The 13734-nt window shown below is 37.6% G+C and overlaps 1 protein-coding gene across 1 annotated transcript in view; it reads left to right on the top strand.

Moving 5' to 3' along the window:
• The window catches only part of TTN (titin), a 509207-nt gene that overhangs the window by 394433 nt on the left and 101040 nt on the right, over positions 1 to 13734 (top strand). Inside the window, 16 exon segments of the mRNA XM_029605898.1 lie at positions 1 to 297; positions 405 to 689; positions 773 to 1066; positions 2082 to 2381; positions 2474 to 2782; positions 2888 to 3078; positions 5518 to 5947; positions 7555 to 7863; positions 7952 to 8100; positions 8557 to 8589; positions 8696 to 8825; positions 8917 to 9216; positions 9658 to 9975; positions 12119 to 12415; positions 12964 to 13263; positions 13398 to 13712. Coding sequence (XP_029461758.1) covers positions 1 to 297; positions 405 to 689; positions 773 to 1066; positions 2082 to 2381; positions 2474 to 2782; positions 2888 to 3078; positions 5518 to 5947; positions 7555 to 7863; positions 7952 to 8100; positions 8557 to 8589; positions 8696 to 8825; positions 8917 to 9216; positions 9658 to 9975; positions 12119 to 12415; positions 12964 to 13263; positions 13398 to 13712 — 4257 coding nt within the window.

The following is a 13734-nucleotide window of genomic DNA, read 5'->3' as shown; positions in this document are numbered from 1 at the left end:
TGCCACCTGGGCCTCCAATTCCGAGGGTTGTTGATACCAGTTCATCTGCTATTGAGATAGAGTGGAATCCTCCACTTTATAATGGTGGTGGTGAAATAATTGGTTATTATGTTGACAAACAGCTAATGGGAACCAATGAATGGTCACGTTGTACAGAAAAAGTGATAAAGATACGTAAATACACAGTCACAGGAATTCGAGAAGGTGCAGATTACAAGATTCGTGTGAGTGCTGTTAATAGTGCTGGAGAAGGTCCACCAGCTGAAACTGAACCAGTAACAGTTTCAGAACCTCAAGGTAATTTATGTACATGATAATTTGCATTTTTAACTAAATTGAAAATATTTATATGTGGGATTCAATCATATGTTATGAAAATTAATGTTCAATTGTTTTCTGTACAGAGCTTCCAGTAGTTGAATTGGATCTTTCTGTAAAAGGAGGTATCCAGATATTGGCTGGGCAAACTCTTAATATCCCAGCTACAGTCACTGGACGGCCTACACCTAAAATTGAGTGGACTTTGGAAGAAGGTGAACTAGACAAGGAGCGGGCTGTTATAACTCATGTTGGCACCACAGCTCAATTAGTAATTGTAAATGCACTGAGGAAGGACCACGGAAGATACGTGATTACTGCCAGCAATGACAGTGGTACTAAATCTGCAGCAACAAGAGTGGATGTTTTTGGTAAGAAATATTGCTCAGAATTTTGTTAACTTTAAATGAAACAAAAAACCATGCCTTCTGATAAATATTGTTTTCTCTTTCAGATGTGCCTGGGCCAGTTCTTGACCTAAAACCTGTGGTTGTGAACAGAAAAATGTGTTTGCTTAATTGGTCTGATCCAGAAGATGATGGTGGAAGTGATATCACAGGCTTCATAATAGAAAGAAAAGATGCTAAGATGCATACTTGGAGACAACCAATAGATACAGAAAGATCAAAGTGTGATATTGTGGGTCTCCTTGAAGGGCAAGAATATATGTTCCGTGTTATTGCCAAAAATAAGTTTGGAAATGGCCCTCCTGTTGACCTTGGTCCAATTCTTGCAGTTGACCCTCTAGGTAAAATAGTTGTTTTCTAATTATAAATCCTGTGTAGTATATCAAATGCATATATCATTTTTAAGATGCACATTATGCATAAATGATAATGTTACCTTGCATAGCAGGAGTGATGCTAGTCAAAATGCAAAGCGCTGCATCGGATTTTTGTTTAAATGTTTATTTTAACTTACTTAAAAATCAACTGTCTAGGTGTTTTCTAAGCTTATCAAAATAAGGGCTTGATTTAGTAAGCATTTTACCCACAGACACGGAATGGGGGGAAAGCCTTAGTAAATGATCCCCTAAATGTTTAAAGATAGCTACAGTATTATAGTATCATTTTTGTAATGTACACATATACGTATTTCTATTAAATATTCTATGCTTAAAGATCACATCACACACTTCAGATGTAATATTGTGTCAACAGTTTTCTCTCATCTGAAAAAACAATGCCAGCGATCATGCCTGACGTCATTTTCTATTGGTTTAATATTGTAGATATCAACTGAAATGTTTATGATATATATATATATTTAGACTTCACTCATTCAAAAATCCTTAGACTCCTTGAATAGTAGATGACATTAGGGACTTTCTTGAACTTGGAAGATTAAATATTAGAAAACAAAATTTGAAAAAAAAATAATGTGCCTCAGAAAACAAAAACAGTAGGAATAAAGTAACTGCTTGAAGTAGGAATAAAGTAACTGCTTGACCCAACAAAAAAAAACATCATACTCGAAGACATGAAATATCAATAATAAGGCAATAGATTTATTTTCACAGTTTAAGTTCTGATATATTTGCATGTGATTCTCACTATTCATCAAGATGTTACAAGTTTTTAATTTATCCAAGGCTTACAGCTCTCTTAATTCAAAACCTTAATACAATTTTAGATATAAATTAATTTGTATTTATTTAATAGAATCTTATTTTATTTATTTGATAGAATTTTTAAAAGTTGTCAACTTTTATTTTGTCAGTTTTGTTTTTATAAGTGTTATTTATATTTTTCTTGTGACTGTAGGTCCCCCAGGTGCTCCTGAGCGGTTTACATACACAGAGAGAACAAAGTCAACAATTACACTTGATTGGAAGCAACCCCGTAATGATGGTGGCAGTCCTATTATAGGATACTACATTGAAAAGAGACGACATGACTTGACTGAGTATGAAAGAGTTAACAAAAAACTCTGCCCAGATACTTCACTTGTTGTAGATAATCTTGCTGAGTTACATATGTATGAATTCCGTGCAAGAGCAGTCAATGCAATTGGTGAAAGTGAACCATCCCTACCACTTAATGTGGTTATTCAGGATGATGAAGGTAATTAATTTCAATGCCCACTGCAAAAATAACACTAAAATCTGAATTATATATATTTACTGAAACTGTATCATTTTCTTTTTGGTTTCTAGTTCCTCCCATGGTTACATTACGTCTGGCTGTTAAAGGAGATACTATCAGTGTTAAAGCAGGAGAACCTGTTAATATTCCAGCTGATGTAACAGGTCTTCCTTTACCTAAAATTGAATGGTCCAAAAATGAAGTTGCAATTGATAAACCAACAGCAGCTCTTAAGATAGAAAAACAAGAGTTATCAAGGAGTGAAGCAAAATCAGAAATTGTCATTCCATCAGCTGTTAGGAGTGACAGAGGCAACTACACAATCACTGCTTCCAATCGTCTCGGAGCAGCTTATCGTACTGCTATTGTACAAGTATTTGGTAAGGATTTGAAATGTTATTATTTTCTATCAAATGTTCAAAACATCTGCTTATTTTGTTCTCAGATTATAATGTTATTTTTTGAACCTTGTTGTGTTTATTTAGATCGCCCAACTCCACCAAGAAATCTTGCAGTTACTGACATTAAAGCTGAATCGTGCTATTTGATATGGGATGCTCCTGAAGATAATGGTGGAAGTGAAATAACTAATTATATCATTGATAAACGTGATGCTAGTAAAAAGAAATCTGAATGGGAAGAGGTCTCCAGTATTGTTGTGGATAGAAGATTTGGGGTAAATAATCCATGAAAGTAGTCTGTTTGCTTTTCTATATAATTAGTGCTAACTTTTCAAAAATCCTTATTTTCTGGCTTGCTGAGGATATAGTTTAATCTACTACATGAAATAATTTTATATTTAGAAATTGGTTTACTTGTTACTTCTTATATTTCAGTAAATATACAATAGTTCTAATCTTAGATTATTTTTATGATCCTTAAATACTCTGGGTTCTATTTTCTAATGGATTTCTCTTATTCTGTATCTTTGGCCAAAGCCTTAAATGCTTTATATTATAGTACTACTTTTAGTCCATGTTTGTTGTCCTCAAACTAACTGGTTGCCAGCCTACAAGCATGTGCATTGTGTAGCATGATAAAAAACATGAAAACATAAATGCCATACTGTGTCAGACCAAAGTCCATCGAGCTTAGCATCCAGTTTCCAACAGAAGACAATCTGGGCCACAGGTACCCGGCAGATCCCATAGAATAGATCTATTTCCTGTTACTCGCCATCTGGATAGCAGTAGCTTTCTTTAGTCTATCTGGCTCATAATATTTTATTGACTCTTCCTTCAGAAACATATCCAAACAACTTTTAAACCCTGCTATTCTAGTCACCTTGATCGTGTCCTCTGGAAACAGATTCCACAGCTTGATTATGACTTTTTAATTTCCTGAGGAGTCTTTCAAGGAAATTTGTCAAATATCATCTTAAAATCCAAATTCACTATATCAACCAGCTCACTTTTATCTACATGTTTATTTACACCTTCAAAATAATCTCCAGTCTGAAATCAGTCACTTCAGTTTGTGAAAACTTAGCAGAGATAAAAGGATCACATTTTTATACACCTAGCATTCATTTATTTAGATTACTGCATATAACTGCAGCAACCATGACACATTTAGACCATGGATTCATTGTACAAATTTACAATTAATACCCCAGAGATAGTTACTTGAGTGGAAGTAATAAAGGCTACCGCTTTATTCAAAGAAACCCTAACAAGGAAGTCTGGACTGTGTACCTGGACCATTTGCATATACATTCATGAGAAAACCCAAAACTAAATTAAGAAAGAGGGGGAGGATCAGTCACCCCGGTCCACTCCACACAAGCAGGATGAGGAGTCTTACTGTAAAGAAGTAGGTCTCGGCCTTCCTGACAGTCCATCCTATGCAAGCAAGACTCTCAGCCCTCTGGGCCTACAACACAATCGAATCAAGCGTCATTGGTATAATGCCATACCGGAGCCTGGCACCTGGCAATAGACAACTCCAGCCATTCTAGCAGGAGCCTTGTAGTAAATGTCACTGTCAAACCATACATGTTCCCCCAGCCCTAAGCTTGGGTATCCCCTGCCCAACTGTGGCAATGATAACAACTATAAAGAATTATACTGGTAGCCAGCAATAGGGTTAAGAAAGTGGTTACAGTGCATTATGTATACAATACAATTGACAACTATCTATGCCTGTCCTGAATGCTTTGGTGTTGACTTGGCTCTGCAGCAGACTGTGTAGGGTTCAGAAGGAAAAGAAAGGAGGCTGATCTGGCTACTGCCCATGCTTCTTATCCTTGCCACACCCCACCCCACCAGGTCCACATCCAACAGGATCATGGCCCCCTGTGCAGTGAGGTAGTTGGCCCCAAGATCCTTTCATGGGTTACCAGGAATTACAGTGGACAGTGTGCTGGCCAGCCCCAATCTGGAAGTATCCTGAGCAGCCAAGGCATGATCTGCACAGGCTGATGACATTGATGTACCAGTGCCTCCCTTCTCCTCATTGATGACAGGGAGCTGGGATGGCACAATTGCCCAGTTATTGACAGTGCCAAGCACATTGCTAGGCACTGCTTGTTTTTTTAAAACATAGCTCAAAAGATTTAAAGGACTACACAATGGAAGGATAATTTTGTAAGATTACAGGTAACTTATACAGCAGCTATGAGCATAAAGTACATCAATTTTCAAAGCAAATTTATGTGCATAAGTTTACTTTGGAAATTAAGTGAAATAATGCTCACAAACTCACCCACACAAAGTTAGAGGTATTTTTTGCAGGGAATAACGTGTGTGTGTGTATATGTGTGTGTTTGAGTGAGTGAATTGATAAAAGTACTTTTGAAAAAAGAAAGTATATGCATAAATCTAAACACTGTCCCCAAAACGATTCTTTTTTTCTGTGCATAAAAGTATGCATACTTTTATGCACAAAAACCTGAGCCAATTTTATAACAAGCCATTTAAACACATGTGTAAATGATTTTGAAAATGTATCTCGCAAAAGTAAAATAGGTATTGGGATATAAGTGTTGAGTTATTATGTAAAAAAAGTAACACAAAACAAATTTACATAACAAATGTACGATTTATAAGGCTGAACATAAGTGTGAAAATGCAGCATAAAAAATTGTACTTTGAATCTTTCTTTAATCTATCTTTAGATATGGAAACTTACAACAAATGGCGAATACCAGTTCCGAGTTAGAGCAGTCAACAAGTATGGAATAAGTGATGAGTGCAAATCTGAAAAAGTGGTTATCAAAGATCCTTTTGGTCTTCCTGGACCTCCAAAGAAACCAAAGGTTTCAAATTGCACCAGATCATCAATGCTTGTATCTTGGGAGCCTCCTTTGGACAATGGTGGATCTCCAATCACTGGCTACTGGCTGGAAAAGAGAGAGGTTGGCGGTGTCTACTGGGGACGTGTTAACAGAGCCCCTGTAACAAAACCATCAGTAAAAGGCCTTGAATTCAATGTATTGCGTTTGATTGAAGGTGTTGAATACCAATTCAAAGTTATGGCTATAAATGCTGCTGGAGTTGGCCCTCCCAGTGAACCATCAGATCCTGCATTAGCAGCAGACCCTATTTGTAAGTGTCATCTTTAATAATACTTTTAAGTGGTTGAATATTTAGAACTTATCAGGAATTTTTCATTTGTAGAAACCTAAGTACACTCTGTACCAGTATTATAAATGAAATGAGATTATAGGTATGATGATAGCAACTTTTATTCATAATGGTAGAAGATATTTTCACACATTCTGCACTGTAAAAAAACATGTGCACTCCATATTACTCTTCATTTCTGAATAATGTACTGTATGTTTAGAGCAATAGGGATATTTGAGAAATCTGCTGTTTCACCACAAACATTCATATAAATGATGTGGTTAAATGGGAAGCATTAACACACTAAGGCCTGGATTTTCTAAAATCGCAGGCCTTTGAGAATCGCGCGATACCGGGGGGTGGGCCTGCGAAAGCCAGTGTTATCACTGCTGGCTTTCACACCCAATAGCGCCACCGTGAAAGGTGGTGCTATTGGGCGCACTACTGGCGGCGATAAGGAGTCTTACCTTTCGCCATCAGTGAAGTCATCACAGAGTCCAACCCGACGCCACCCCGATTCCTCCCCTTCCGGTGCAGACTCTACCCCAACTCCGCTCCGATCTAGGTATCGCATGCGAAAAGGGAGCTTTTCGCGTGCGATCCCTTTAGAAAATGACCCCCTAAGAGGTCACTGTATTAACAAGCAAAATATTTTACAGACAAAATTTTCACAGACAAGTTTCACAGACAAGTTCCCTACTTATGATAATGTATACTAGTTAGGCATTTTACATGCAAAGCTACATCTCAATGAGGTGTACTTATCTTTTTTGCATACTTTTTCACAAGAAATTTCATGCAGTTTTTCTTCTCATTTTTCTTGCATTGGTAGAAAATTTTTGCATAAAATTGGTGATCTTTCATGAGAAATCTGTGGATTAGTACATAATCCTCTACATTTTCTAATATTATATTTGCATAAAGAAAGACATCATGCACTGTTTGAAAAAAAAAAAGAATTTTTTTTCTTATCAAAGTAAGAGCATTGAAGGGGCTACTTTCAATTGACATTTTAGCATCAGTGACCTAAAAAGTGAGGCCAAAATACTTTTGAAGGGTATATAGAGCTAGAGTATGCCAGTATATGCCCTCATAATGCAAACTAGTGTATTATGATCCTTTTAACCTAAAAATGAATCACTGGCAGCTTGCAAATGTTTACAGCAAATTAATTCAGATATCTATGGCATGATCACAGGTTGTCTGGTTTTAAATGGCTGTCACTTTTAAACAAAAATCAGTTTGTATTATAGTTCTTGTCAGACACTGGTAGAGCCTATAGTACCTCCCTTATTGGCCTCCAAACCTCTGGGGATCTGTCCAAAATGTTCTTTGGTCCCGCAAAGTTAGGTCCATCAGGTACTCCAAAGAAAGTCCCAAAATCAAAGACAAAATATATTTTAAATAATAAGTTATTTTCTTTTTGTGAGTATACATAGTACTCTAATTTAGCACTGAATTCGCTTTACTATCTTCTAAGGGAACTTGTTTAAAATGTCTTTTAAAATGGAACTAATGACACCTAGATATTGAAACTGATGTTTAAGACAGAATCATTAACATATTCAATATCTTTTTCTAATAAGATGTACCAGGTCCACCATCATGCCCAGAGGTAAAAGACAAAACCAAATCAAGTGTGTCTCTTGCATGGAAACCTCCAGATAAAGATGGTGGTAGCCCAATCAAAGGATATATTGTTGAAATGCAAGAAGAAGGCACATCAGACTGGAAAAAGGTTAATGAACCAGACAAACTGTTCCCTACCTGTGACTGTGTGGTACCAAATCTGAAAGAGCTAAGAAAGTACAGATTTAGAGTGAAAGCTGTAAATGCTGCTGGAGAATCTGAACCAAGTCATGGAACCGCAGAAATACCTGTAAAAGATGTTCTAGGTAATTCCTTACATGTTGTTTGCAAAATTAAATTTCATAGTATAACTTAAATTTGTTTCTCTAATTCAGTTTTGTATTCAATCTGCAGAGGAGCCAGACATTTCACTTGATCTGAAAGCACAGGATCTTCTCAATTGCCCAGCTGGTTCAACCATAAGAATAGAAGCCACAATTACTGGACGCCCGATTCCAAAATCATCTTGGGAGTTTGAAGGTCCGGCAAAGACAGAACTAAAGGTAAAACAGCATAAGATACAGTGCTTGACTACATATGCCGTTATGGGGGTCATTTTCCAGACAGATCGCACGCGATAAGGGATGTTTCGCACGCGAAAAGTCCCTTATCGCGTGCGATACCAAGATGGGGGCGGAGTCAGCCCCGGAAGAGGAGGAGTCGGGGCATCACCGGGGCCGACTTCACGAAGACGCCGCAGACGTCGAAAAGGTAAGGGCCTTTTCGCGTCCTATTTCGCGCCCAATAGCTGCACCTTCTATGGTGGCGCTATTGGGTGCGAAACCGGCAGCGATCGCACCGTGGCGGTAAGATCGCTGCCGGCTAGCGCAGGACCGCCCCTTGTTTTGGCCCCCCACCCCTCATTACCTAAAGTATCGCAGGCCTGTGATACTTTAGAAAATGAGGCCCTATATATTTAAAAAAATTGGTATGATTTGAGTATTTTCTCTTATGTTTAGGATCAAGTGCATAATGTACCTGAAGACGCACAGGTAATATAACTAATTCTGATAGATTCTTCAAAAACAATAGTACTTTGTAAGTGCAATATTTAATTAATCGAATCAACCAACAGTAATAGCGTTTCTGTGTGTACAGGTTGAATCCACCAACAACACATCAGTGATTACCATACCTCAGTGTAACAGATCCCATTCTGGAAAATACAGTATTACTGCAAAGAACAAAGCAGGGCAAAAGACTGTCAATGTTAGAGTTAATGTTTTAGGTAAGACTAAATCTACTAAACTGTTTAATGTCTTTGTAGGTTTAGTATTATTTGTAATAAAAATACTTATGTTGTATTTTTTATGCAACAGATGTACCAGGACCACCAAAGGACCTCAAAGTAAGTGATGTAACAAGATCTACTTGCAAGCTTACATGGAAACCACCAGATAATGATGGGGGAGACAGAATCAAGAACTATATTGTGGAAAAGAAGAATGTTGAAGGAAGGGCCTGGGTTAAAGTTACTTCTGATTGTGGAGGCACTTCCTTGGTTGTACCTGATCTTATTGATGGTCAGGAATATTTCTTCCGTGTACGTGCAGAAAACCGTTTTGGAGTTGGACCTCCTGTTGCAACAATTCAAAGGACCAAAGCCAGGGATCCAATCCGTAAGTGTGACTATTTATATGATAATTATAAACAAGCTACTCTTCTATAGAACAGCAAATTTAAAACTTCTGTTGAAATATTGAATGCAAAATATGTTATCTCTTTATGAGGGGAAATTCTAAAAATAGCAGGATGCTTATGTTCCTCACTCAATATTTATAAAACTTGGAACTAATTTTCTGAAATGTAGCATAACATATTATCTACTTCTTTGTGTAAATTATGATGCATCTGGAAACCAGCACTTTATTTTTCAAAATAAACCTTGTCAATTTAGTTAACATAATTTAACAAATCTTTCCATAGTCATCTCTTCTCAGGGCCTATAGTTGGAATTAATAATAGCGTAAACCTTCTGTTTAATTCCTTTCTGGACACATCTTTGTTGTTGTATCCCTGCTCTGATTAAGATCATGATTAATTTCATTTTTGGTTCACAGATCCACCTGAACCACCAACCAGACTGAAGATTGGTCTTGTGACAAAGAATACAGTTTCCTTGACTTGGAAACCTCCATCAAATGATGGTGGTTCCCCAGTTACACATTATATTATTGAGCGCCTAGCTTGGGATCCTACTGGACAGGAAAAAGAAGCTTGGAAACAATGCAATAAGCGTGATGTAGAAGAAACAAAGTTCACTGTGGAAGATCTTCAAGAAGGTGGAAAATATGAATTCCGAGTCAGAGCCGTAAATGAAGCAGGTCCCAGTAAACCATCAGCTACTGCAGGGCCAGTGGATGTGAAGGATCAGACATGTAAGCATTGAAACATGTTCTTTTTTAATTTTCTTGTTTGATTTTAAAATACCAAGTACAAAGATAAAATATATTTATTAGAAACAAGAAATTACAGAGACAGAGATTGATTAACATTAAACCGAAGTTCTTAAAGTTAGCCCAGATATTGGAACGCCTAAATTAAGGCAACTAATCTTGTTCCCCTGACCTATTCCCGTCCACTTTTTTGGCATCTAAATTTAGGTACCTAGTATATATAAGCAAATTAGGCCTAGATTTACCAACGACGCAGGGCTCCCTGAATCGCGTGATAACGGGGGGGTGAAACGGGGGGCGGTCCTGCATCACGCCAAATAACTACACCATAAAATGTGCAGTTTTTCGGTGCGAAACTGACAGCGATAAAAGTGCTTACCTTTCGCTGTTGGCGCAGTCTTCGCGGCATCAGCTCCTGTGCCGCCCCAACTCCTCCTATTCCGGGGCTGACGCCGCCCCCGACTCCGCCCCATCTTGGTATCGCACGCGATAAGGGACTTTTCGAGTGCAAAACGTCCCTTATCGCGTGTGATAGCTTTAGTAAATAACCCCCTAAGTGCTTAACTCCTAAAGTTAGGTGCCTGAGTCATTTCAATATTGGACTTTATTTATTTTAAAAGATTTATTATCCACATACCTTACACAGAAGGTTTGTGACCAAGTACAGTAAAAACATATAATCTAAATAAAAGCAAAACATGGAATCAGACAAATGTATTAATAATAAAATGATGCTTGCACGGAATCCTTATATTTAAGAGAGTGTACAATATTGCCGAACTTGTTTCCTTGTTATGAAAGTCCTGTGCAAATAGAAAGGTCCTAAAGGTCTTTTTAAAGGATTTAATACAAGGTATGGAACAAAGGCCATCTAGAAGAAAGTTTTAAAAAATGGGGCCCACAACCAAGAAGGCTCGGTCATGGGTGAACTCTAGATGCACTATTTGCAATGATGGTACCTCAAGCAAGTTCTTGTGGCAGATATTAATGCTCATGTTGGGTTGTATATCCTTAAAACAGAGTTTAGTTATGAAGAGGAATCCCCATATATCAGCCTGTGTATTAATGTTGCAGTCTTATAGAGGGCCCTCTATTTTATAGGTAGCCAGTGCAGTGATGCTAGGACTGGAGTTAAGAACATAAGAACATAAGAAATTGCCATGCTGGGTCAGACCAAGGGTCCATCAAGCCCAGCATCCTGTATCCAACAGAGGCCAAACCAGGCCACAAGAACCTGGCAATTATCCAAACACTAAGAAGATCCCATGTTACTGATGCAATTAATAGCAGTGGCTATTCCCTAAGTAAACTTGATTAATAGCCGTTAATGGACTTCTCCTCCAAGAACTTATCCAAACCTTTTTTGAACCCAGCTACACTAACTGCACTAACCACATCCTCTGGCAACAAATTCCAGAACTTTATTGTGCGTTGAGTGAAAAAGAATTTTCTCCGATTAGTCTTAAATGTGCTACTTGCTAACTTCATGGAATGCCCCCTAGTCCTTCTATTATTTGAAAGTGTAAATAACCGAGTCACATCTACTCGTTCAAGACCTCTCATGATCTTAAAGACCTCTATCATATCCCCCCTCAGCCATCTCTTCTCCAAGCTGAACAGCCCTAATCTCTTCAGCCTTTCCTCATAGGGGAGCTGTTCCATCCCCTTTATCATTTTGGTTGCCCTTCTCTGTACCTTTTCCAACGCAACTATACCTTTTTTGAGATGCGGCAACCAAAATTGTACACAGTATTCAAGGTGTGGTCTCACCATGGAGCGATATAGAGGCATTATGACATTTTCCGTTATATGTTATATGTTCATGTAACTGTGTACCAGTCTATTATTTAGCTGCAGCATTTTGCACTATCTGAAGGGCTCTAGTAGTATTAGCTTTATATTAAATAGAACAAAATGTAAACAGGTAATTTATGCTGTACAAATACACAGTGACCAAATATTGTGTTCAGAAAAGATTGTTTTTGGATGCCTGAATCAATTATGTAACAGTAGGATTTCAGTTTGAAATATATTCCTTTTTTAATAAAAATAGTGTTGTCCTAATGAAAAAAATTGCATTACTATCCTTTATATGCACACTACATAGTTGTCTTTTTTATCGTAGGTCCACCATCCATTGAGCTCACTGAATTTATTGAGACTGAAGAAGGAACAGATGTTAGCATTGTAGGAAGAATAAAAGGAGTACCATTCCCTACACTGAAATGGTTTAAAGCTCCTCCAAACAAACCTGATGACAAAATGCCAGTTCAGTATGATCAACATGTTAATAAAGTTGTGGGAGAAAATGTTTGTACTTTACTGATCCAACAATCACGTAGAAATGACACAGCCTTATATACCCTCACAGCAGAAAATAATCTGGGAAGTGACTCAAAGGAAATGAGGCTAAATGTTCTTGGTAAATATATTTTTTTTCATTTCCTTGTCCTCTGACGATATACATTATTTTTCCTACAAATATAAAAATATGACAGCAGAAGAAGACTATATGGCCTATCTAGTCTACCATCCACACAACTGCTCAGCTGTACAACTCCTTCCACTCCCTCAGAGATCCCCTGTGCTTGTCCCATGTAAATTCAAATACTATCCTTATCTGCATCACCTCCACTGGAAGGCTTTTCCATGCATCCACTACCCTTTCTGTAAAGAAATATTTCCTTATATTTCCTTATACTCATCAATGTATCCACTTCCATCTTCATCCCATGACCCCTAATTCCAGAGTATCTTTTCTATTGAAAGAGACCCATCTTCCGTGCATTGATACCAATGAGATATTTAAATTTAAATAGGCATTACTTAATCATTTGATATTAAGTTTATTTTGCTGATTAGCCATGCTCTATAATTATTTGATGCTCAATTAAAAAATTTGTTGCTAGTTTTACAAATCTGTGTTTAAGTATTTTCATAGTAAACTCATGTTTTATTCCTTTTCATTAGGTCGTCCTGGACCACCAGTGGGACCCATTAAATTTGAAACAATTATGGCAGATACAATGACTCTATCATGGCTTCCTCCTAAAGATGATGGAGGCTCAAAGATTACAAACTATGTTATTGAGAAAAGAGAAGCTAATAGAAAGACATGGGTTCATGTTACTAATGAAGCTAAAGAATGCATCTACACAATACCAAAGTTACTGGAAGGCCATGAATATGTGTTCCGCATCATGGCTCAGAATAAGTTTGGCATTGGTGAACCTCTTGACAGTGAGCCTGAGACAGCAAGAAACTTGTTCAGTAAGTGTAATATTATTAGATGTCAAAATCAGATTCAGAGTCAATTAAAGTGTGCTACATTAATATTATCTATTTATATTTTTGTTGGTAACTTTGTACACTGATATTCTCTTTACACTGATATTCTCTTTCAGCTGTTCCTGGGCAGTGTGAAAAACCTTCCATTAGCAGTGTAACACGGGATTCCATGACTGTCAATTGGGAGGAACCTGAATATGATGGAGGCTCACCAGTGACTGGTTACTGGCTTGAAGTCAAAGAAACCACTGGAAAAAGATGGAAGAGGGTTAACCGTGATCCCATCAAAGTTATGCCTCTTGGTGTTTCTTACAAAGCAACAGGCCTTATTGAAAACTCAATATATCAGTTCCGTGTAATGGCCATTAATGCTGCTGGTGTTGGTCCTCCAAGCCTGCCATCTGACCCAGTCATTGCCAGAGACCCTATTGGTAAATTTGCTAAACCATAATT

Source organism: Rhinatrema bivittatum, chromosome 6, assembly GCF_901001135.1.
Source record: "Rhinatrema bivittatum chromosome 6, aRhiBiv1.1, whole genome shotgun sequence".
NCBI classification, from domain to species: domain Eukaryota; kingdom Metazoa; phylum Chordata; class Amphibia; order Gymnophiona; family Rhinatrematidae; genus Rhinatrema; species Rhinatrema bivittatum.
Note: the sequence above shows the minus strand (reverse complement) of the source record. Positions and strands in the feature narration are given on the sequence as shown.